General features: G+C 38.2%; 1 protein-coding gene across 2 annotated transcripts in view; it reads right to left on the reverse strand.

Moving 5' to 3' along the window:
• Window positions 1–23724, reverse strand: part of LOC311582242 (cytochrome P450 2C37-like) — a gene marked incomplete at its 5' end in the record, with an annotated part of 93218 nt that extends 69494 nt beyond the window's left edge. Inside the window, 2 exons of one of the 2 annotated variants that reach the window (XM_084755187.1) lie at window positions 21379–21547; window positions 23535–23724. In XM_084755187.1, coding sequence (XP_084611313.1) covers window positions 21379–21547; window positions 23535–23702 — 337 coding nt within the window. The remainder of the gene's footprint in view (window positions 1–21378; window positions 21548–23534) is intronic. The other variant, XM_084755186.1, reaches the window with a different exon arrangement.
• Window positions 23725–27878: the final 4154 nt, after the last annotated feature.

Consider the following 27878-nt stretch of genomic DNA (forward strand, 5'->3'; position numbering starts at 1 on the left):
TCAAGGCAGAAATTAAACCATTTTAGAATTGAATGAAAAGAAAAACACAGAATATCCAGAACTATGGGACACAATGTTGTCACTCTTAGGAAGCAAAGTCACAGCACTAAGTCCCTACTGGGAAGAAATTGATAGCTCTTTACAACAAAAAAAAAGATTAAATAACAATCAAAAGTAGTATATGACCATAAATAATCAAACTCAGGGCCAAATCAACAAAATAAACACGACAAAAATGAAATGAAGACTGGGTTCTTTAAGAAAAACAATAAGATTGAGAAACTCTAATCCAAATTAACTAAAAAATGAAGAGAAAAATCTAAATTAATAAAATTAGAGATTAAAACAGAATATAACCACAGACACTGAGGAAATCCAGAGACTCATAAGGGCATACTATAAAAATCTGTACTTAAATAAATTGGAAAATCTTTTTTAAAGGATACCAAAGTTTAATCAAGTTTCAAATGAACATTTAAACAGACCTATAACCCAGAGTGAAACAGAAGCGATAACAAAGACGGCTCCCTTGACATAAGACTTATAGGTCAGTTCATCTCAAACGATAGGTTTTCAGTGTCCAAGACTCACTGGGTCATGGGAATTACAAAAGTGACTCCACCCCTACCCTGATCTAGCCAATGGACAGGACATTCTCCACAGTTGAGTGGAGAGTGGGGTCCGACTTTTACACGTACTCTGTTCCTCATATTTGACCACGTCCCATGGATGGGGAGACCTGGTGGCACTCAGGGGAAGGATAGCAGGCTACCAAAAAGAGACTTGACACCCTATGAGCATATAAAAGGAGAGGAAGTCCCCCTCAGTCACAGACAAAGAGGAAGGGAGTAAGGGGAAAATGGGAGGGAGGGAGGAATGGGAGGATACAAGGGATGGGATAACCATTGAGATGTAATATGAATAAATTAATTTTTTTAAAAAGGAAAAAAAGGGACTCCATACCTAATCTGTCATGCTGGGTCAGTTACTGCCTCACAGAACTGGAGACTCTTCACTAGGCCTCCCTAGGTTATACTTAGGATGCAGCTTCTGTAGTCCACCCAAATTTTGCACTGCTTACATGATTTTTTTTAGTTCCAAAGCAGCAATTAAATATTTTAAATATGTGCATTATACATATGTATTATTAACATTTTATATTTCTATATGATTTTTATCAGTTTTTATAAATGATTTCCAGATAATTCTTTAAAAAATAAAAACAGGTTGAGCTTTTTATTGAACATGCTACCAAAAGAGGTTTAGTCAAAAAGACCAAAGCTCCTGTCATCATCAGATTCCTTGGATTCTTCTTTTTTTGCTTTTACTTTCTTCTCTTCAGCTTGGGCAGTGGTGTGGTGGCTGTGGCAGAACCTCCTCTTGGCACAGCTCCAGCTGCTGGAGGTGGCTTACCAGTCTCCACATTGCAGATGAGGCTCCCATGTTGACCTTGGCCAAGGTCTTTGCAAACAAGCCATGCCAGAAATGTTCAACATTGACACTGGCTACTTTAACGAGGACATTGATTTTATCCTTCATGACTGTTACCTCATCATTGTGAAGAATGATGCAGGTGAGCTCAGAAACAGACACCATGTTGTGGACTGTTTGTACAGTCCTAGTTGCCAGATGAAGTGCCTTACCCCAATGTGACCTTAGCTTCTCTGGAAGAACCCCAAATTTGAGACTCATGTCCTTTTTTTTCTAATGTCCACTTTTATGCAAATACATTTGTATGTGTCTTAGTTTTCATGTCTAGTTCTTTGGGTCTTGTTGTTGTTGTTGTTGTTTGTTCTGATAACATGTAAACAGTGCTCTATGGACATTAATATCAAGTATATAAACAAATGAAATTTTACACACTACAGATAGTTGTGAGCCACCATGTGGTTGCTGGGGATTGAACTCAGGACCTTTGGAATAACAGTCAGTGCTCTTAACCTCTGAGTCATTTCTCAGCTTCTGTAAGGCAGGTGACACTGTCAAGAGAACAAAGCGACAGCCTACAGACTGGGAAAAGATCTTCACCGACTCTTCATCTGACAAAGGTCTAATATCCAAAATATATAAAGAACTTAAGAAATTAAACACCACCAAACCAAATAACCCAATAGAGAAACGGGGCGCAGAGCTAAACAGAGAATTCTCAACAGAGGAATATCAAATGGCTGAGAAACACTTAAAGAAATGCTCGACCTCCTTAGTCATCAGAGAAATGCAAATCAAAACGACACTGAGATTCCATCTTACACCCATCAGAATGGCTAAGATCAATAACTCAACTGACACCTCATGCTGGCGAGGGTGTGGAGAAAGAGGAACACTCCTGCATTGCTGGTGGGAATGCAAACTAGTACAACCACTTTGGAAAGCTATCTGGTGCTTTCTCAGAAAAATGGGAATAGGGCTTCCTCAAGACCCAGCTATTCCACTCCTTGGAATATACCCAGAGGATGTACTACTACGCAACAGGGACATATGCTCAACCATGTTCATAGCTGCCTTATTCATAATAGCCAGAACTTGGAAACAACCTACGTGTCCCTCTATAGAAGAATGGATAAAGAAACTGTGGTACATTTACACTATGGAATACTACTCAGCTATTAAAAACAAGGAATTTCCAAAATTTGTGGACAAATGGATTGAACTAGAAATTGTCATAATGAGTGAGTTCACACAGAAGCAAAAAGAGCTAAATGGTATATACTCACTTATATCGAGACACTAGTCCAAGGTGTACGTCCCCATGAAAAACTGTACCTACCAGAATAGTGGGTAAGAGGGGAGGACATCCTATTGAAACTTTAGGTGTGAGAAGCCTGGGAGAAAGAGGAAATGGAAGGATCCAGCGGGTCCTGGAAAACTACAGGCGAGTCTGGGCCCTGGGGTCCTCCACAAACTGTGGCAACAGCCAAGGAAAAAATAGGCAGTAAAAACCTTGAACCCCTACCCGGACTAGCCGATGGACATTCTCCACTGTTGAGTGGAGAAGGAGATCTAACTTTCACACAAACTCTGGTGCCCAATATTTGAACATGTCCCTTGGATGGAGATGCCTGGTGGCACTCAGAGGAAAGATAATAGGTCACCAAGGAGAGACTTGATACCGTATGAGCATATTCAGGGGGAGGAGGTCCCCCTCAGACACAGACTTAGGGGAGGGGAGGGGAGTAGGGGGGAAGTGGGAGGAAGGGAGGAATGGGAGGATACATGGGATGGGCTAACAACTGAGATGTAATATGTATAAATTAATAAAAATGTATTTAAAAAAATAAATAAAATAAAATATCAAATAAATGAAAAATAAGCAAACAAGAAAAAAAAGAAAAGAAATTTTACACACATACACAACCTCCTAAGGGAGAATATTTCTTCCACCCTGGTACATCTCTCATGCTCTGTGCCAGTCTACTCACCTAAGAATAAGCCTTTTTTTTTCTCTTTAAATTATATATTTATTCACTTTACATCCCAATCACAGCCCCTCCCTCCTCTACCCCCAGGACTACTGTTCCACCATTTTCTCCCATTCTTCTTCCCCTTCTTTTCAAATGGAGTTCATCCCCATGCCATGCCATGCAGGCATTTCATGTTGCATCAGGACTAAGCCCATTCTCATAAACTGAGTCAAGACAAGGTAGGCAACAGAGTCCATGTCAAGGACAACCTCAACTTCAGTGGCTAAGGGATGCACATGAAGATGGGGCTATCTATCAGCTACATAAGTGTAGTGTTCCTAGATCTAGTCCGTGCATGCACTTAGGTTTGTAGTTCTGACTCTGTGAGCCCCCACAGGCCCAGGGTAGTTGACCTTTGGAGTTTTTGTTCCCTTAAGGTCCCTATATCCTTCTCCTAACTCTTCCACAAAATTCCCATATCTTCAACTCCTGTTTGGCTACTGGTCTTAGCTTCTAGGTAGAGCCTTACTGAGGACAGTTAGCTAGATTAATGTTTGCAAGTATAGCAGAGTATCATTAATAGTAACAGGGATTGGTGCGCTCTCTCTCTCTCTCTCTCTCTCTCTCTCTCTCTCTCTCTCTCTCTCTCTCTCTCTCTCTCTCTGTTGGTCTCAAGTTGAGCCAGGTGCTCATTGACCATTTTCTCAAATTCTGCTACACCTTTATCCCTACCCATCTTCTAGGAAGATTAAATTTTGGGTAAAAAGATTTGTGGCTAGATCTGGGTAGGGGTTTGAAGTGTACTACATGTATTGTCCTTGGCTGGTGCCATAGTTTGAGCAGGACCCCTGGGCCCAAATCTGTCTATCATAATGTTCTTCTTGTAGGTTTCTAGGACCCTCTGGATCCTTCTCTCATGCTTCTCTCACCTAGAGTCCCAACAGGATGTCCTCCCTTCTGTCCCACTTTCCTGGTAAGTGAAGACTTTCATGGGACATGCCCCTTGGGCTAGTGTGCAGATATAAGTGAGTATATACCATTTGACTCTTTCTGTTTCTGGCTTAACTCACTAACTTTCACACAAACTCTGGTGCCCCATATTTGACCACGTCCCCTGGATGAGGAGACCTGGTGGCACTCAGAGGAAGGATAGCAGGCTACCAAGGAAAGACTTGATACCCTATGAGCATATACAAAGGGAGGAAGTCCCCCTCAGTCACAGTCATAAGGGAAGGGAGTAAGGGAAAATGGGAGGGAGGGAGGAATGGGAGGATACAAGGGATGGGATAACAATTGAGATGTAATAAGAATAAATTATTAAAATATATTTTTAAAAAGATTTGTGGGCTGGTTGTTGTGCCCCCTCCCTCCACTGGAACTCCTGCCTGGCTATTGGGGGTGACTACTTCTGTCACACATATCCCCCACTGCTAGAAATCTCAGCTAGAGTCACCCCATATTTCCCAGGAGCCTATCCTGATTCAGGTCTCCAGCTTGTCCCAAAGAGTCCCCACATTGGAATCCCATCTGTCTCCCAGCCCTACTTTCCCACACCGGATCCCACCCTCTTTTAAGAATAAGCCTTTATCCTGACCTTCTGAGTAATACTTCTTTTGCATGCTCTGTCAGTCTATGGAAACAATCTTACACAATCCATTTGTTTAAAATATTCAGCCTCTTGCAAATGATCTTAAAAGGATTCTTTCTACTCACAGTAATATTCATTGCATGAACATGACATGGTAGGTTCATTCTCCATGTGACTCAGTCTCAACTGATAGTTTGATGAGATTTAGAGTCACCATAAAAATAAATCTGTATAGACATCCCTGGGAGGTTGTCTTGATAAAGTAACTAATATAAAAAGGCCTTCTCTAAACATGTGTAGTACTGGAAGAAAGCAAACTAAGCACTGTCATTCTTCATGCTCTGCTTCCTGACTGTGGACCCAGTGGGTAAAGGGACTTTCTGATCTTACCACCATCCTTCCTTGTCAATAGTCTATGTCAACTGTGACTGTGACTTAGTTAGGATTTCTTTTTTAGCAGATTTATCTATTTATTTATTTATTTACTTATTTATTTATTTTATGTATATGAGTGCTCTATCTGCATGTACAGCTGCATACCAGAAGCAGGCATCAGATCTCAAGATAGATGGTTTGAGCCACCATGTGGTTGTTAGAAGTTGAACTCAGGACCTCTCGAAAAGCAGACAGTGCTCCTAACCACCATGTCATCTCTCCAGCCCCTTAGTTAGGATTTCTCTTGCTGTAAAGAGGCACCATGACCATGGTAACACTTATTTTAAAAGCATAGTTGGAGCTGGCTTACAGGTCAGATGTTTAGTTCATTATTGCCATGTCAGGAAGCATTTTGGTACATAGACTGATACGGTGATAGGTTAGGTTAGGTATGGAGAGTTCTACATCCATATGGGCAGGCAGAAAAAAAAAGAGTGATACACTGGGCCTGGCTTGGGCATCTTGGACCTCAAAGCCACCCCCAACTGTGACATACTTATTTATACAAAACCACACCTATCCCAAGAAGGCCATATGTCCTAATAGTGCTACTCCTTGTGGGCTTATGTAGGGCCATTTTCATTCACACCACCATAAACTGTTTTTCTCTTTTTAAGGTGCTTTTATTAGGTAACTTGTCCCAGCAAATGTATATACTCTATGTAAAAATGAATGGAAATTAAATAGTTTTTGTTTGGGTGCATTAAAAAGAGAAAAAAAGAGTTGTTGTGAATATCTTTTTTCCTTTTGCCTATACTTTGACCTTTGCTTACATTGGCATAGTTCTGTAGGACATATACCTGTGATTAAAGTAACTGGGTCCTGGAGTAAGCATAGTTGAGCTTTAGAATATATGAGCAGGTGTTGCAATTTATCTTCTCACCAGAAATACATGAAAATATATGTGGATTCCAAGACTTTTAAGAAAGGATATTGATGTCAGATTCTATATTAATGAAACATTTAAATACCATTCATCTGTAATACTAGTCTCTAACCACTGTTTGCCAGAACACACATTTTTAAGTACTCCCAAATGTCCCTGTTCTTTCTAATGTAGTGGCTTTGCCCTTGAGGTAGGGAAGCAATACAGGTCAGCAATTCTATACATGAAATTAATTTGTATCTCCTTTTTTTTCACATATGCCATGACTTTAATTTCTTCCTTATATTCCCCATCTATCATACCTGGATGCACAATAAATCCTTGAGAAGTTAGTTAACTTCTTCCCCAGACATCCCTACTGTTCCTTAAGACAGATAACCACAAACATCTGTGGTCATTTTGGTTTTTTTTTTCTCCTTTATTAATTTATTCTTGTTACATCTCAATGGTTATCCCATCCCTTGTATCCTCTCATTCTTCCCTCCCTCCCATTTTCCCCTTATTCCCCTCCCCTATGACTGTTCCTGAGGGGGATTACCTCCCCCTGTATATGTTCATAGGGTATCAAGTCTCTTCTTGGTAACCTGCTGTCCTTCCTCTGAGTGCCACCAGGTCAACTTTTGGGGATAGAGTAAGAAGTTTATCTCTGGCCAGATCTAAAGCCACGTTACTCAGAGTTAACACACTGTCCAGTTTGAACTCTTGGGCTTCTAGCAGCTTGGTCACAATTTATTTTCACTTGACCAAATTTACCACAATTGAAGCTGGGAGCATTTTGATATCTAAAGCTTTTCTAGGGCTACTGGGAAAGCTAATGGTAGTGATCTTGTAAATCTAAGGCTGCTGCTCTGGCAAATCAGTTTGCTCAAGATTAACCCTCTTGCTCTGTAAGGCCTTCTGGTCTTCCTGTCCCTTTGTCTCACACGGAAGTACCAGACACCTGGCAGCAACAGTGTGTGGAGCAGGGTTGGGTGGCAAGAGGTGGGAATTCTGGCTCTCAGTTACCAGGTGTGAACACTTTTCTTCTCCCTTTACCAGAGGAACTATTTGCTTCCCAAGTGTTTCAACTTTTACCCAAAAAACTCTCTTGATGCACAGCCAACTCTGCAATCCTTTCCAAAATGAGAGAATTGAGTAAACCTTCTTATTTTTTTCAGCTATCTTCCCAACTCTCTTAAAAACAGAATGAAGGAAGAAGATAAAAAAAGAAATAGAAAATCCACTCTGGGATTAAAATGGGACAGAAGCCAGAAGCAGCAGCTGCTATAATTTTTTTTTTTACTGACATCTGGAAACAGTATATTCATTCCTTCCTAACCTGCTGTGTCCTCTGTGGCATTAGAAAAGAAGTTTCCCATTATTCCTAGCCAGGTCTAGGCACCACCTGTAGGCAATAGTTTTTAAACTCTATTTTATTTGGGGCTCCTTAAGCCTCTACCTCCCTTCCAAGCTCCCAAGCCTAGGTAGGAAAGAAAGAATGTTAGAAGAGAAAGAGAACTGTAGTTTAGTCTTAGACTTAGTTCTAGCTGGTTAAGGTTATAGGGTTCTTTGGAAAATATCATTACCAGTCAGCAGGCTATCCCAGTAGTCCAGGAACAGCAAATGGCAGGATGAACAAGAAGCCTACTTCCTCCTCCATCCATCTCCTTGAAGCCTCTTCCTCTCTCTGGCTCTGATATTTATACTCTCCCCAAGTCCTCAGAATTACTTTAACTTGAAATGACAAAGACCACACACCTGTCCCATCGGCCACACCCTGCACAAACCAGTTATCATCTGTGGACAAACTAAAAGCAAATCCACACTTGGGATTAAAGAAAAACCTGTTTATATAACATACCTGAGTTTTTTAAAGAAACCGAAACTTCCAATACAGATGTCAATGCTCATTCTATAATTTTAATGCAGTGATAAGGAAATGTATCAACTATAAATAATAGAAATATGACTGTTCCTGTGACCACTGCACTTGTTGGGAAAGAACATAGGCTCAGAGAGCATAAGGTCATCAGTAGAAAAGCAAACTGCATACTCAGTACAAAGCTGTGAAAATTGCGTCAAAAGAACATTTAATAATTTACCTTTTGCTGGCAATAACAGCAAAGCAGGACTTGACCTCTAGTCTTCATATGTATTCCTCCCTGCAATGTGTTCTCTACAGAGTGGAGCTGTTTCTAGACACTATTTATTTCAAATACAAGTACTTCCAGTGACTGTAAGAGTTGCTAAGCCAGAGAGCTTTGATGCCACCTTCTTCTTCACATTATGTTTTACATGTATATATTTGGGTTTGTAGATGTGTGTGCATAGTCAGGGGCATGTGTGTGAAAGAATTCATGTACATGTATTATACACATATGTAGAAGTCAAGCAAGTGGTAAGCTGGGTGTTAAGCAAGCTCCAGGGATCTTCTGTTTCTTTCTCATCAATGTTTGTATAACAAGCACAAATCACATTGCCTGGTCTTTTAGATAAATGTTAGAGACTGTTTGTATGGTAAGCACTTTACTGACTGTCCCTAGCACCCCCACATGCATTGTCTATGCTTCTCATTTTGTGGACCAGAATGATGTGATGGGACACTATTTCTGTTCATTTCTTACCTAAATTGTAAACGAGTCTGAGAAAAAGTACACAAAAAATATATTTATTACTTAAAGCATGCAGAAGAAAAATGACCTTGAGATATCATACAGTAAGTACTATTTTACAATGAAGCTTTATTTCTACTCAGGAATGGATACACATAAGCATAAGGGATAGCCAAATTGTTATATAGAAAACACCAGTGCATTTGTGCAGTGACTTTAGAAATCACAAAGTGGTTGAAGGGTGTATTCTAGGTCTTGAGAGAATGGGGTTATGTGAGAAAGAAGGAAGCACACATTGTTCCTAACAGAGAAGGAGGTGAATGAAGACTTGAATGGGATCACAGAAGACAACACAGCTGGGGCCAGAAAATCTGATCACTTTAGAGAGGAATGAAGCAGAGCTTGTAAGGAGGTGGCAGAGAGACAAATCCATTTGCCACTGGGGTTATATCAATGTCCTTTAGGGGAAACAGAGATTTCAGTTTAAAGTTCTGTAAAATGGACTAGAAACAGCTCCATGTGGGCCAGGCCTCCTCTCCTAGACACATGCGTTTTCCTGGGGAGAAAATTCAAAACAAATTAGTATGTTTTATTCATGCATGTGAGGGTCGCTGTTCTTGTAACTGACGCAAGAGATTATGAATGAATGAAGAATTACTGGGTAGGTAGTTCCGTGAATGGCTCAGTGACTGAGCAAACAGACAAAGAAAGAATAAATTTATTTTCCAACTAGCATAGAATCCTAAGAAATACATTGTTCAAAAGTACTTTTTAGCCAGGTATGGTTGTTTGCACCTAGAATCTGACAATCTGGAAGACTGAGGAAAAAGGAGTCTGTGTTCATTATCAAAATCACAGGAAAAAAAACACATGAATTTGATTTATGGTGTCCTCTTTTCCATCGGAAAGTATAAATGATGTTTGCTTCCCAGGAAGGTATCTTTGGTGTCCCTGTGATGTATGTAAAGGAAGAACACAAATGCCCTGTACCCTTGCTTTTTCTGTTTTAAACAATGGATGAGCAATCAGAAGACTCACTTTAATAGCCTGACAGGAAAGAAGCCTTTTTTAAATCAAGGACAATGCATGGACACTGAAACACGCTCCTCAGTATGCACAAACTGCAAGTCTACTAGCCATTTCAGAGCCACTCTGTAAGTTCCAACAGATCCTCCTGCCACTGGAGCCATGGAATTGAGCTTCTATTACCTATTGAGAAAGGCATGAAGTAGCCACTTCTCTTAAAGTTTCCATTCCCGGCTAGAAAGTGTCCAGGGTCAAATGTCTCTGGATTTGGAAATTCCTTGTTGTCTTGCAGCACTGATGAGAGAGATGTTACTACTGTTGTTCCCTGGAACAAAACAAAGAGAGAAACCAAGTTACAAACAGATCAGAGAGTTAAAGAACATTAGGAAAATAAACTAGTTCTCCTTCTGCTCCATAGAAGGAGCTGTGTACAAAGAAAAGCAGTGGCATTAGAATGCACAAAATATGTGTGGGGCAGGAAGGAAGTTAAAGACAGTCCCAGTGATGTGACGAAAATGCCATCTAGTGGCACTTCACATGAGTACTTCAACTAAAATTTCTGAATCTCTTCTTCCTCTTTTTAAGATTGGACTCATGTTTCTTTTATGTCCAGCTGCTCTAGTCACCAAATCTGACTTTATCGTTCTCTCATGAATCAGGTCCCAAATGGAATAATCCATTGAGCAATTTGAATAGAAGAGGAGACTATAGGAAAGTTTTGGAAAGACAAATACACTTACTATTTTTCTTTTTTAGAATGTGTGTATGTGTGTGTGTGTGTGCATCTGTATATACTTTTATGCAAATATCTCTATTTATACGCTAAGAAAGTAAATGCAGAGCTATATGCCAGAGTAGAGCTATGCTGTTGTACATGTAATCTATATATCTATACAAGTGTAGAAACACACAGAGAAATGCACACGTGTGTATGTGTCAAAAAGTCAGGATGAGAACTATTTGGGAGGAGAAAAGAAAGGAATGAAAAGAGCAGGATATGGAGGAAACAAAATATAATGAAAGGTAAGTTGTGGTGTCATGATCTGGTGACAGCTAAATGCATACAACTTCTGAAGATAGGCAGAATCATTGGAAGCTAGCTGGTACTGGGAAATTGTCTTAACTAGTACATATACTAACCTCATATCATTTAAACTTTGTAAAATTGTTCTCATCAAAGCTTTAAGAAGCATGTCACATGTATTAGAATGCAGCTTAACTAAATATGTTTTAAAATTTTTTTTACTTTATTAATTTATTCTTGTTACATCTCAATGGTTATCCCATCCCTTGTATCCTCCCATTCTTCCCTCCCTCCCAACTGAAAAGAATATTACTGACATGCGTATTATGTGAAAATTAAGCTCTAGTCTCTGTGAGAGTTGGACTTATTGCATGCAGAATCATTTGCTTGTGTGCTGCCTGTGACTGCTTCTCTGCTACACACGACAGAGTGTCTGAAGGGGAGACACAATTCTCATGGCCTAGAAAGTCTGAAACATATTAAGGCAATTATGGTAAAGAACACTGGTTCCTTAAAAGGTCATCTCCATGGTATCCTTTGGCTAAACAGAGCAGATTGGTATCTCACTCCTTATACCAAGCCTGTTATTACAGAGCATGACTCGTTGCACCTGGCAGAGTTAGTTCCATCATCCGCATATGGTGTTAGTAACTGGAACTCTACCAACAAATTTTTGCACCCAGTTCTGAAAACTACTAGATTGCACAGGAAAGAGTAATATAAACCCTTCCTGAATGAAGCTGTCACTATAAAATTTTGGCATTTTTCATCTGTACTATCTGGTACTCAGTCAAAAGTTTTTCACTGTCTTGAGAGTAACACTAAATGGTCACAAAAAAATGAATAAATAAAAACAAACTACATCATGGAACATTTTCAACAGGTTTAAGCATACAGTTTAGTTTTAGTAATAAAAATTCTAACAAGATTGAGGAAGAACAAATATGGTTAGAAACATCTTAACACAGAAGTCATAAGATATGTGTGGCAGAAAAGATCCAGTTACATATGTGTTTATAACATACACAGTCAGTGATAAAAGGGTAAACAGTACATAGAACCATAAAAATGAGTGCAGAGAACAACACTGAAAATAATATACAAATTTTTTCTGAACCAAAAGTAAAAATCTGCATTCCAGGTTCATACTCATGAATAACTGGCTTCAGAGTAAAGTGTCTCTTATATCCTTAAATAAATCACACCCAGTTTTTTTTTCATCTGATCAGCATGGCTGTGTATTTCTAAAACATCAGATTTGATAGGGAGACATTAAAGTTATTATCCTTCATCCTAATCAGAAATGAGACAATTCATGGCCATTGCAAACAAGTCTGCTCATCACTGCCCTGCAATTCATCACACTGAAAAGAAAATAAGAACATAGGAATACAAAAAGTACATAGAAAAGTATTAGCCCACACAACAACTTCAAATTCCACATACATTTACGTACATGTCAGTAGAAGCAATAGAACTCACATTTAGATAAATACAAGATGTGAGGGAGATTGATTTGCATTCTGAATTTTAGATCCAGCAAGATAGAAGCTTTCTTCAAGGCTGTCAAATACATATTATCCCAAACACCTAGGATGTAACATTTATATAATTCTTGATTGTATCGTAGTTCTTCTTGTTATAGGTAGTTTGTTGTATATATGTGTAATAATATAAATGTATATGTAAAATGAAAAATGTTTAATTAATAAAGAAGAAAAAATAAGATCAACAGAATGATTACATAAATTGTTTTCATTAAGCAGATATAAAAATGGCAGAGACACTAGAGAAATAATAACATAACGATAGGCACCATTCAGAAAAATCTCTAGGATATTTATAAGCTGCATCATTTAAAAGAAACATGACAAAGAGAAAGTAAAAATCACCAATAAATGAATGAATGGCATAACCTTATTAATGAATTGAAAATTTCAGGATATCAATTCCTTCCAATATGGAGATTTTTTTTCTCACAATGTTAAAAATTCCAAAAAAGACTTTTGAATATTGATAAAATAGAAATACCTAAGCATTCTTGGTATTTTGAAGGCTGAACAAATGTGGAGTTGTTATCAGCAGATATATTTCTGCCTGCAGTAGGATGTCCCTGCACATCATGAGGCAGCATAAACTGCCTGTAGCTCAGTATGACTCGGAGCACTGGAGCCACCCTGTGAACCTGGGATCATCAAGAGCACAGAAGTACAGAAAAGGAACAAGCTTACCTTAGGGATGAGGTAGTTCCTGAATTTAATGTCACAGGTCACTGCACGGGGCAAGCTGGTGGGAAGGAGGTCATTGACTCTCTGAACCTCATGAATCATGGCATCCGTGTAGGGCATGTGGCTCCTGTCCTGCATGCAGGCGCTGCTGCAGTGTCTGCCAACCACAAGGTCAGTCTCTTCCTGGACTTTAGCTGGTTGGTCACAGTGAGAAAAGGGAGAAAGGATATGGGAAAAGTGACATGTTTATCACAATGTCAGACCATACACAGCACAATGTAAGTGTTGCAAAACAATTATAAATGCAATTTTAATATTCAGAGATAAAAGTATATATACATTTATTTATAAATAAATGATGTGTTATGGGTTAAATCACTATTCTACATAGATAAGGAAGTTAGATCAGCATATACTTATTATTTAGTAGCTATTACAACAAATAATGTATAAGTAACTGAAAGTATCAAATAAAATAGAATATTATTAGTCAACATTTTTTAATCTTTGGTAATGGTCATTGAAAGTCAGATACTAAGTCTGTATCAAAATATAATATTCTTTTACAGTCACATTCCAAGGTATTTGTACTCATGAGTATGTGTGTGTTGCAAGTTCAACCTCTTCATCTTTTTCTGAGAATATATTCATATTTGTAAAATGACTGCTTCTTATATGCTCATATATGAACAATATTTATGACTTTCAGATATGTGCAATGAAAATTTCATTACATATATATCATCTATATGAACATATATGAACAAATATATACTAAACACATACACACACACAAACACTTCCCCCTTCCCCTCACTTCATTAACAATAGCATTTTGAAAACTCATGAAACTGCAAAGCTTATTCATGCCAAAAGACACCATCATTAGGACAAAACAGCAAGCTACAGAATGGGAAAATATTTTTACCAACTACACATGCAGTGGAAACAGCAAAGCAGCTTTAGAACTCATGGAATGGGGCTCAGAACCATTATGGATATGGCTCAGAGAAGGGCAGAGCACCCAAGGAATACACGTCCTGAGGACTTCATGCTGTTATGGAGCATCGCTCTGCTTGTTTTCCTTTCAGTCTTCACATCTTTCTTATGACCACCATCCTTATAATTAGGAGAAGTAGATTGTTGGTAAGATTCACACAAACTCTGGTGTGCCTTATCTGAAATCTCCCATATTTGTAACTTCCTGTTTTTTCTAATCCATGACCTCTTTTCTGTCTCATGAGTATTATATACATATTTGCATGCACATACATATTCCTAAAGACACAAATACTTGAGTTAACTTTTATTTTATTTTTTTTATATTTTATATATATAAATATATATATATTTTTTTATATATTTTATTTTTTAAATATATTTTATTAATTTATTCATATTACATCTCAATTGTTATTCCATCCCTTGTATCCTCCCATTCCTCCCTCCCTCCCATTTTCCTCTTACTCCCTTCCCCTATGATTGTGACTGAGGGGGACTTCTTCCCCCTGAATATGTTCATAGGGTATCAAGTCTCTTCTTGGTAGCCTGCTAGCCTTCCTCTGAGTGGCTCCAGGCTTCCCCACCCAGGAGACACCAGATCTCCCCATCCAGGGGACATGGTCAGAAATGGGGCATCAGAGTTTGTATAAAAGTCAGACCTCCCTCTCCACTCAATGGTGGAGAATGTTCATTGATGCTTTAGTCATAATAACAAGAAATTGGGAACAAAGTAGATGTCACTGAACAAAGAACAGATCTTTTTAAAGTGGTAAATTTACACAATGGAGTATTACTCATCTTTTAAAAATAATAAAATTCTCAACACACAGAAGAAAAACGTGATCAAGAGGCATCAAAGAAGAAAACAAAGATCTCAGAGGTGGCATTATCTAACAGATTGCAAGAGATGGAAGAACGAATATCGGGACTTGAAGATACAATCGCAGAACTGGAATCAACCATCCAGGAAAATGCTAAATCTGAAAAGCTCCTGACACAAAGCATTCATGAAATAAAAGATAACATGAAAAGACGAAACTTGAGAATAATAGGGATAGAGGAAAGAGAAGGCAACCGACTCCACAGTCCAGAAAATATCTTTAATCGAATAATAGAAGAAAATTTCCCCAATTTGAAGAAGGAGATGCATACGAGCATACAAGAGGCCTACAGAACACCAAACAGAATAGACTTGAAAAGAAAATCTTCCCGTCACATAATAATAACAACGCAAAATATACAGAACAAGGAAAAAATATTAAAAGCGGCAAGAGAAAAAGGCCGAGTAACGTATGAAGGCAAACCTATCAGAATTACTCCTGACTTCTCAGCAGAGACCATGAAAGCCAGAAGGGCCTGGACAGGGGTTCTGCAAACCCTAAGAGAACACAGATACCAGGCAAGACTACTATATCCAGCAAAATTATCAATAACCATTGATGGTGAAAACAAGATATTCCATGACAAAAACAAATTCAAACAGTACCTAGCCACAAATCCGACTTTACAGAAGTTACTAGAAGGAAAACTCTACCCCAACTGGTCTACAACCAAAACTACATAGGAAATGGGTAACTATACCATTGCAAAATCACAACCTCACAAAATCTTGACTCTTACAAATACCAAAAATGAAGGGACTTACCAATCACTGGTCATTAATATCTCTCAATGTCAATGGTCTCAATTCTCCAATAAAAAGACACAGACTAATGGAGTGGTTGCATAAACACGACCCAACATTCTTCTGCATTCAAGAAACACATCTCAACCACAAGGACAGACAATGCCTCAGAGTAAAGGGTTGGGGGAAAATATTCCAAGCAAATGGTCACAAGAAACAAGCTGGGGTAGCCATTCTAATATCTAATAAAATAGACTTTCAACCAAAATTAATCAAAAGGGATGAGGATGGACACTTCGTACTCGTCAAAGGTAAAGTCAACCAAGAAGACATCACGATTTTGAGCATCTATGCTCCAAATACAAGGGCTCCCACATTTGTAAAAGAGTTATTAACAAAGCTTGCCCCACTTATTGATACCCACACATTAATAGTGGGCGACTTCAATACCCCACTTTCACTCAAGGATAGGTCTTTGATTCAAAAACTAAGCCAGGAAATAACCTCATTAACCAATGTCATGAATCAAATGGATCTAACAGATATCTACAGAACTTTCCACCCAAACGCAAAGGAGTATACCTTTTTCTCAGCACCCCATGGAACATTCTCTAAAATTGATCACATAGTTGGTCACGAAGCAAACCTCAACAGATACAAGAAGATTGAAATAATACCTTGTATCTTATCAGATCACCATGGTCTAAGGCTGGACTTCAACAACAACAGAAATAACAAAAAGCATACTAACACGTGGAAACTAAACAACTTTCTACTTAATGACACATGGGTCATGGAAGAAATAAGGGAAGAAATTAAAGACTTCCTGAAACTCAATGAAAATGATGGAACAACATATTCAAATTTGTGGGACACACTGAAAGCAGTGCTAAGAGGAAAATTCATAGCACTAAGTGCCTTTAAAAAGAAAATGGAATCATCCCACATAAACAACTTAACAACACATCTGGAAGCTCTCGAAAAAAAAGAAGCAGAAACACCCAAGAGGAGTAGACGCCTAGAAATAATCAAACTCAGGGCTGAAATCAATAAATTAGAAACAAAGAGAACAATCCAAAGAATCAACAAAACCAAGAGCTGGTTCTTTGAGAAAATTAACAAGATAGACAAACCGTTAGCCAACCTAACGAAAAGACAGAGAAACACTATCCAAATTAACAAAATCAGAAATGAAAAGGGAGACATAACAACAGATACTGAAGAAATACAAAGAATCGTAAGAACCTACTTTAAAGGCATTTATGCCACAAAATTCGAAAATTTAAGGGAAATGGACAAATTTCTCGACCGATTCCATTTGCCAAAATTGAACCAAGACCAGATAAACAAATTAAATAGCCCTATTTCGCCTATAGAAATAGAAGCAACCATTGATAGTCTTCCAACCAAAAAAAGCCCAGGGCCAGATGGCTTCAGCGCAGAATTCTACCAGTCCTTCAAAGAGGAGTTAATACCGATACTAGTCAAGCTATTCCGAAAGATAGAAATGGACGGAACATTACCAAATTCCTTCTATGAGGCCACAATTACATTGATACCTAAACCTCACAAAGACCCAACAAAAAAAGAGAATTTCAGACCAATTTCTCTTATGAACATTGATGCAAAATTACTCAACAAAATACTCGCAAAGCGATTACAACAGCATATCAAAGACATTATCCACCATGACCAGGTAGGATTCATTCCAGGCATGCAGGGATGGTTTAACATACGGAAATCCATCAATGTAATCCATCATATAAACAAACTGAAAGAGAAAAACCACATGATCATCTCTCTTGATGCAGAAAAAGCATTTGACAAAATCCAACACCCATTTATGTTTAAAGTTCTGGAGAGATCGGGAGTACAAGGCACTTATCTAAACATAATAAAGGCTATTTACAGCAAACCAACAGCCAACATTAAATTAAATGGAGAGATACTCAAGGAAATCCCTCTAAAATCGGGAACCAGACAAGGCTGCCCTCTGTCCCCATATCTCTTCAATATAGTTCTTGAAGTTCTAGCCAGAGCAATAAGACATCAAAAGGAGATCATGGGGATCCAAATGGGAAAGGAAGAAGTCAAATTATCCCTATTTGCAGATGATATGATAGTGTACATAAGCGATCCCCAAAATTCCACCAGAGAACTCCTGCAGCTGATAAACACCTTCAGCAAATTGGCAGGATACAAAATAAACTCGAAAAAGTCAGTAGCCTTTCTGTATACAAATGACAAACAGGCAGAGGAAGAAATTAGGAAAACTACTCCCTTCACGATAGCCACAAACAATATAAAATATCTAGGAATAACTTTAACCAAGCAAGTGAAGGACTTATTTGAAAAAAACTTCAAACCTTTGAAGAAAGAGATTGAAAATGACATCAGAAGATGGAGGGATTTACCTTGTTCATGGATCGGGAGAATTAACATAGTAAAAATGGCCATCTTACCAAAAGCAATTTACAAATTCAATGCAATCCCTATCAAAATACCTACAAAATATTTTGAAGATATTGAAAGATTAATTCTCAAATTCATATGGAGAAATAAAAAACCCAGAATAGCAAAAACAATCCTATACAATAAAAGATCCTCCGGAGGAATCTCCATACCTGATCTCAAGCTGTACTACAGAGCAACAGTAATTAAAACAGCATGGTACTGGCAAAGTAATAGGCTGGTGGATCAATGGAATCGAATTGAAGACCCGGAGATGAACCCACACACATTTGCTCACTTGATTTTTGACAAAGAAGCCAAATCTATTCAATGGAAAAATGATAGCATCTTCAACAAATGGTGCTGGTCTAACTGGATGTCTACATGTAGAAAAATGCAATTAGACCCTTATTTGTCACCATGCACAAAACTCAAGTCCAAGTGGATTAAAGACCTCAACTTAAAACCAGAGACATTAACTCAGTTAGAGGAAAAAGTGGGGAAGAGCCTGGGACACATAGGCGCAGGAAACAACTTCCTGAACAGTACACCCACAGCCCAGGCCTTAATGTCAACAATTAATAAATGGGACCTTATGAGGCTGAGAAGCTTCTGTAAGGCAGCAGACACTGTCAAGAGAACAAAGCGACAGCCTACTGACTGGGAAAAGATCTTCACCAACCCTTCATCTGACAAAGGTTTAATATCCAAAATATATAAAGAACTCAAGAAATTAAACACCACAAAACCAAACAACCCAATTGCAAAATGGGGCTTAGAACTAAACAGAGAATTCTCAACAGAGGAATATCAAATGGCTGAGAAACACTTAAAGAAATGCTCATCCTCGTTAGGCATCAGAGAAATGCAAATCAAAACGACACTGAGATTCCATCTTACACCCATCAGAATGGCTAAGATCAAAAACTCAAATGACACCACATGTTGGCGAGGATGTGGAGAGAGAGGAACACTCCTTCACTGCTGGTGGGAATGCAAACTAGTACAACCACTCTGGAAAGCTATCTGGCGTTTTCTCAGAAAAATGGGAATAGGGCTTCCTCAAGACCCAGCTATCCCACTCCTTGGAATATACCCAGAAAATGCTCGAACACACAACAGGGACATATGCTCAACCATGTTCATAGCTGCTTTATACACAATAGCCAGAACATGGAAACAGCCTAAGTGTCCCTCAGTAGAAGAATGGACTAAGAAACTATGGTACATTTACACTATGGAGTATTACTCAGCTATTAAAAACGAGGAATTCCCGAAATTTGTGGACAAATGGATTGACCTAGAAATTATCATAATGAGTGAGTTCACCCAGAAGCAAAAAGAGACAAATGGTATATACTCACTTATATCAAAACACTAGTCCAAGGGATACGTCCCATGAAAAACCTTACTTACCAAGAAAGTGGGTCAGAGGAGAGGACATCCTATTGAGACTTTAGGCGAGAGTAGCATGGAAGAATGGGGAAATAACAGGACCCACAGGGTCCTGGAAACCTACAAGAAGAACTTTATGACAGGCAGATCTGGGTCCTGGGGTCCTCCTCAAACTAAGGCACCAGCCAAGGAGAAATAGGCAGTAAACTTCGAACCCCTACCAAGACCTAGCCGACGAACACGATATTCTCCACTGTTGAGTGGAGAGTGAGATCTGATTCTCACGTGAACTCTGGTGCCTTTTTTTCTGACCATGTCCCCTGGATGGGGAGGCCTGGTGGCACTCAGAAGAAGGATAGCAAGTTACCAAGAAGAGACTCAATAATCTTAGAGCATACATAGGGGGAAGAAGTCTCCCTCAATCACAGACATAGGGGAGGGGAGAAGGGGGGAAGTGGGAGGGAGAGAGGAATGGGAGGAAACAGGGGAAGGGCTAACAATCAAGATGTAATATGAATAAATTAATTTAAAAAATAATAATAATAATAAAATTCTCAGGTAAATATATGGAACTAGGAAAGAATAACCATTTAATCCAGAGCCAGAAAGACAAATATGGTATGTTTTGGTTATATATGAATATCACATATTAAATCAATGTTAACTAAGCTACAATCTGTAGAACCACAGAGATTAGGTAAAAAGTAAGGAACTGAAGGATGCAGATAGATATAGTTAGAAAAAGGAGATAGAATATATACTTATAGATGGGTAAAGGGGGTTGGAACTGAGAACCCAAGTGGAAAGGGAATACAGAGACAGACAAGACAGTTAAAGTTAACAGCCATTTGAGGGATATTATGGAATCTTAATACAGTAGAAACTTTCTTAATATACATGAAACATTTAAGAAAGTGAGACCCAACTGAAAAACATCTCTTGTTATTGAATGAAATTTTCGCTACCAGGGTTAGGGTACATCTAATTGAATTGTTGGCAAAAGGAGTCCTCCTCTGGTGTGCAGACACACATTCAGGAAGAATACTGTATAAATAATAAATAAATAAATAAGACATGCTCAAGAAGTTTTGTTTGTGTTTTGTCTGTGCATGTATACACAAACATGTATGCAATAATAATCAAAGAATAAGAGGCTTTCAACATAAGAGTAGAAGATGTGTGTGAAAGGGACAAGGAAAAAAGGTCATCTGGGAAGAAATAAAGGGAGGAAAAATGATGAATTATGTAATTTTTTCTTTTAAAACACATACAAAATTCTGAAAGCACTACTAAAATTTTGCTAAGAAATTATATATGTCAAGCACAAATTGGATTTCATGGATACTAAATAGAGAACATAAACTTTGGTAGATAAGAAAATGGAGGTGATCATAATCAAAACACATTGTACAAGATTCTCAAAGTTGTAACGATTCTTTAAAATAAACAACAATGCAATTTTGATATCATGCTATAACAAACACAAGAATTGATTATATAATTGATACACAGAACTGTAAATATGGGCCTAGAAGAATTTATTCTCTGGTGAAATGATCCACAGTAGGGAAATGACATTTGTGCTAATAGGAATGCATAGTTCTGAATCTTAGCAGAAAATTAACATAAAACCTAAACAAAAGAAAATTTTTGGTAGTATCTGATCTAGATAATATATATATAAGCATACTCAGACTAAGATGTAAATATATAAATACACACTTTACCATTTGTTTCCCTCAGTTCCTCCACAAGGCACTGTGCTTCCTCCTGAACATGTACCTCAGTGTTCCTTTTCCCCATGCACAAATTCTGCAGGGTCATGAGTGAGAAGTGCCGTATCTGTTTCCATCTGGTTCCATGGCTAAAAACAATTCCTATAAAAATGGAAAGATACTAGAAATGGATGCTAGGTACAGATGAGAGATCTGATGGGTGGAAACCATAGAGAAATCCCACTGTACTAAAGAGGATGTTAGGCTCCTCCTTTCAATCCTCTATCTCACTGTAAAAACTGTGAATCACGGGCATGGGCATACAAACTTACTCTCCACAGCCTTTAACAACTCTTTCAACCACTGGGTAACTTCTCTTTCCAGAAAACTGCCCCCTCCGTAGTCAAGCAGAGCTTCCTTAACTGCTTCATACCCATACAACACCACAGTGGGCTGCCTACTCAAATACAGAGTGAACACAGGGCCATAGGATTTTGAAACTGGAAATAGGGAAAAATGCAAATACTAGCAAAAAAATGTCAACTCAATCTCCATAGTGTAAACCTCATTCAAACCAATATTATCACTGTGTCCTAACATGTTTTCTTCAGGCAAACTCAACTTCAAATGGTTCTGAAGACCATTTATATCACATTATGGTGATTATCAGTTATTAATCACCTCAGTGAACAATGTACTAGATCAGGGCTCAGACAGTTATTACACAAAGATTACAATAAATTTTCACATCAAAACATTCAGTAGGACACACACACACATGCACACATGCACACACACACAAGCACACGCACACACACACACAAACACGCACGCACACACACGCACACACACGCAGACACGCACACACACACACACACACACACGCAGACATGCACACACACACACACACACACACACACACACACACACACACACACACACACAGAGTAAACTGTGCCCATTCTCTCAGTGCCTACGAACCTGCCTCACAGTGACTCCTCTCATCCACTCTGCCTGGCCCTGCCCCTAACTTGGGCAGAAAGGCCCTGCTCCACCACAGGCCACCCACCTACGGAAGTCCAACGCACTACTCAGGGGGAGAACTCCACTCAACCTCAGGCCACTCAGGCCAGAAGGCCAAAGAAGAAATAGAAACCAAGGTACAAAACACTTTTATTACTAAATTTAATTTACTGAATTAAAATGTCATACATCAAACTATTGATACCATATTAACAGGTTTAGAAAAACAACAGAAAACTTCATGTGGGATCTAAAGGACAAAATAGAGTAAAAACAAAACACAACAAAAAACTTTCTACAGAGTAAAAAAACCTTTGGTGCTATAACAATACCTGACCTCAAATTATACTATAAAGTTGTATATAGTAATATAGTACTATAAGCAGTATGGGACTCAAGTAAATTATCAAGTAAACCAATGGAGTATGAGAAATGATGCATAAATAAAACAGGAAGAGTAGACACACTGAAGACTTGAAATAATTATATTGGACAGTCCAGACTTGGCATATTGCTACCTCAAACACAGAGTGGGCACCGCAGAAACCGAACCAATGGTAAACAGTATTTCCTGGCAAAACAGTTCCTTATATGGCAGCATTCTAATCCCCAGACTTAGTTTTTGCATAAATTAAAATGGATATGGATATCACCAAATTTGCTGAAAGCTTTGCTTCTTTTTTGTATTTCTTATGTTAGTCCGTCCCCATTGGTACTTGGTTAAATTAGGCATCTGTTAGTTCTGTACAGTCCAGCATCTAATAGCTAACCTCAGTAAACATGTTTTTCTAAAATTCTACCTGACTTATTGAATAAAATATTATCACCCTTGACCTGAAACCAAAAATAGCTAGAAAGCTGTTTTGCTTAAAATAAGAAATATTCACAAATGTTGCAGTTTTCTGGAATTTTTCCTTTCTTTCTTTTAATGTGAAGACCTAAATATTCTTCCATCTGAAACCTTGCTCATTACTGAATTCCTGATGAGTGCCAGCTGTAAAAGGCAGAAGGCACACCATGCTTTGCGGGAGTTTTGACATTATATTATTTATAGCAATATTGTCTCTGGTACTAGGTTTTCATTTAAAGCAATTTTCTACTTATCTCTTTTACCAAGGTGTTGGAGGAGCACAAAGAACACTTACCCTGGTTAAGGATTGGCTGATGTTCTTCACATCTATCTGGAGGAAATTGCCAATAATTGGGAGAGGAGTGGGGCAAGGAGGGAGCTTCTTTCTCCCTGAGCTCTGTTTCCAGAGTGAGATGAGAAGCAAACAGGACAGAGTGAGCACCAGGACCAAGACTGGATCCATGGAGACCCTTCTGAGTGACACAGCTGCAGCTGGGAAGAATGGAGCTTTTATAACACTGCCTGCTGAATAAACATATTCCATTTTGAGCATCATTGATTAATCAATCAAACAAGCTTTATTCTCTCTCATTCTCTCTCTCTCTCTCTCTCTCTCTCTCTCTCTCTCTCTCTCTCTCTCTGTATCTATCTATCTATCTATCTATCTATCTGCCTATCTATCTCTATCTATCTCTCTCATAGACTTTGTCTCTTTGATAGAGATATAAATAAAATGGTCTTTACTATTGTCCTTCATTACAGAGTGCCTAATTGAATTTCTGGTGTAACAGGACTGATTGGTGTCCAAATATTGTTAGAAAAAGTAAACAAACATACTTCTAATGTTCAGTTATCCTGAGAAGTAATAAAGTAATTTTGAGATGCAAGAAAACTGCTCTCAACATTTATATTCTTAGCTTAGTGACCAGGTAGGAATTTATGACATGAGACTCTTTGTATATTTTTATAAATTTTTTCAACAAAGACTTACTATGTAACTTAGGTTGCCCTCAAACTGACAACTCTTCTACTACATTGAACCAGTGCCTAAAAGTATATTTATTGTGATGTGCACTTAAAGTATTTCTATGCCATATTAAACATTTGAACATATTTTGTTCAATAATGTAAGCCTATATTTAGCTACTATAAAACTAAAATAATAGAACATGCCTATCAGTCACACATTGAATAAGAAACTACATAGTAGTTCTTACTAAAGAAAACTTTTTATCTTTCACTATTATGTAGTGCAACTATGAAGGCTGTTAATATTTTTTCTATAGTTGGTGGGTCAAAAAGAACTGTCAGTGTATCATAGCGCATGGCTGGAAGAATATAGAACTCACTGTGACTATATAATGGGCACACTTACAACACTGGCTTTGCTGTAGATTCTCAAAAAAAATCTTAGAATTCTCCTCTCTCCATCAGTGCAGATGTAAAACTGGCCAAGCCCAATTGTGGACAGAAACAAACAATATCAATAATATTTCTAACTTAGCCCACACCTCTTGCATCTTGCCCCTTTCTCTGCATGGAAGCATTCAGTACCATTACATCCAGCAGAATTTTTTCTCTGTATTATGCACTATATTGATCTTAATCACTAACATGGATCTGGTTAATAATTATCATTTTAACAAAGAATTAGGAAAAGTTTGCTTGTTTTGTGTTCTTTAGAAATTCAGTGACCCAGTGCCATGATTATTCTTATTTATAGCAAAGTAAGCAGTAATTTGTTGCTTTAAGACCATATTCTACTGAAATTTCAAAGAACAGATTTGGATAAAATGGTCTCAGTAAATTTCTTTCTATGCCTGGAGAGATATTTGCTTATGTATAATTTCAATGATTTATAAGTCAGTGTGTGCTTTGCATCAATTTTTCCTTTCTAGGATATAAGAATTATAGAACACTTAAAGAAAGACAGGCCTCTGAGCTCAAGCAATCTACACTTTGCTTTGCTGTTTAAGGAACAAGCTGTTGGTGGTACATGAAACATCACCAAATCACGGTAAATCTATCAAACATGAACTGATGCTTGTGAAAACTTTTTCTTGACACTTTATTTTATTTCCTTTATTAGCTTGTATCTTCTCTCATCATGACATAATAATTAAAAATATTTTGATATTTTTCTGAAAAAAATTACTAATGCATATTCACTGCACACTTGAATAGATTGTATAGTGTCATTTTATTTAAGTATGTCAAGACTCTCACATTATAATCACCCATTCTATACAATGCTGGTTCCTCTACATTATGACTACTATTATCTTCTCCTTCTGAAATAGTCCGTCCCTCTTCCATATCATAACACACACTATTTAGTAAATAAAAGGCTCAATGAAATGAAAAGAAATAATTATTCTGTCACCAAACATGAGAGTCAATTCAAGAATGTAAGAATCAAGGCTGTCTCTATCACGTCTGCTTGTCTATAGTTGGCCAGGAGTAGGGGATACATTCAAAAGATGAGGGAAGCCAATTCATCATACTCTAAGCCAGCACAGAGTCAGCAGTGGCACTGCTCCATCGCCCCATTCCCTTGGAGTGCCTGCATGTAGACCTCTGCAATGATGTAAGCCTGCCAAACATGAAATATCTCCTGTCCCCTGTGACATGAAGGGAGAAGGTTAGACTGCACCTGTTGGGTGGAACTAGCATAGAATCTTGCCTTTATCTCAGTGTTTGCTACAATTCAGTGAGGCACAATAGCCAGGAAATGATGTGGCCTGTGCTTTTTAAATGAAGCTTTTAGAACTGGCACAAGGTCAGGTGGGAACCTGTACATTCATAGAATAGACACCCCTTGCATCATTAACTGCTTCGGTAGTACTTGTGGCTATAAAACCACAAAAATGCCTGAACTGTGTCTGTGTGTAGAACAGACTCCTCACAGGACTTCCCACACCATTCAGCCTCCAAAGCCAGGAAGCACAATTTATCACAACTACTGTCCTTTGTGGAGAAAGAAATAGAAGATGACAAGTTTTATTATAAAAGTCAGGCACTGATCGCTTTGTAGTTATTATGCCACGAGTCACAAATAATCAGGCACTACCTGCAGTGCCTGACCACAAGCTGGTAGATGTAGAAAATATGTGTGTGGATACCACACCATAGCAGATAAACCCTCCTCTACACGTTCTCTCCCAGGTCACATTTAATCACACACTGGCTATGGACTCAGACATACCTGGGCTTAAGTTACTCTCTACTAGTAAGATAGCAAAGACACAAAATAAAGGACTGTCAGAAAATCTAGACATGCATATCTAGAAGATGAATCTAGAAGATGCATATCATGTCATTCTGAGGGAGTAGATGGTGAACTTCTCTTCAGGAAGAGATAACCAAACCATGATGATCTGTTACCTCCTCATAGTACTGTTGTCTATTATTTAAAAGATGACAGCAGATAAATGCCAGTGAGGATATGGAGAATAAGGATACACTATTAGATCAATGTTAATTAGCACAATCAAATAGAAAGCAGACTGTAAATTCCTCAAAAATTAAAACCAGAACAACTAGTTGGTAAGGAATTCCAATGTTGTACCCACAGACAACAGCATCAGTGCATGGATGAGACTGTGCACACCTGTATGTACTGTGCCTCATTCACTATAGACCAGGAATGGAAGAGACTGGTGTGCCTCTACAACTGATAGATGAAAGAAATATGTTGCATGCATATGATAGAGTGCTGTGCTAGAATTCAAATTTAATCTCATTTGTTCTGTGAGTGGAAGTGTAAAGAGTTAAGCAGAAGGGAGGAAGGCAGGCATGAAAACCAAGTGTTACATCTACTTTACTGTGGAATATGTCATTTAAATTTGAAGAAGAGCACGTGTTTAGGCCAGGACATACACATGATGGTTGACACAGGAGAAATGTAAAGAAAAATGATGTAATTATATATTTTTTAATATTACATTATTTTATTTTTTTTACTTTATTAATTTATTCTTGTTACATCTCAATGGTTATCCCATCCCTTGTATCCTCCCATTCTTCCCTCCCTCCCATTTTCCCCTTATTCCCCTCCCCTATGACTGTTCCTGAGGGGGATTACCTCCCCCTGTATATGTTCATAGGGTATCAAGTCTAATCTCAAAATTTTAAGTATTTTTAAAATGTTGATGTTATAATTTCCAGGTTATTATTGTTTTAATATTTTAAATAAAACAGTTTATTGAAAAGAACTTTGAAAACAATAGCCAGCTAAAAGCAATTCTGGCCTTGTATTGATGTCAATACCTCCATCTCTCATATCCTACCCAGCTTTAAGTAGGATGGTCATTCTGATTTTTTAATTGACCACAATATATATAATTGCTCAAAAATGACAGGCTTTTATTCTCACCTGCAGTCAAGCTGAGCATCCCATGCATGCTCTTTGGTTGGTGGTTCAGTTTCTCTGAGCCTCCAAGAGCCCAGGTTAGTTGACTCTGTAGGTGTTCTTGTGATGCTCTTGACCCCTCTGGCTCCCTCAAGATTCCCTCCAACTCTTCCACAAGACTCCCCGAGCTCTGCCTATTATTCATCTGTTTCCATCAGCTTCTGGATGAAGTCTGTCAAAAGACAGTTATACTAGACTCCTGCCTGCAAGCATAACAGAGTATCATTG

Source organism: Acomys minous (genome assembly GCF_964271855.1).
Source record: "Acomys minous genome assembly, chromosome: 2".
NCBI lineage: Eukaryota > Metazoa > Chordata > Mammalia > Rodentia > Muridae > Acomys > Acomys minous.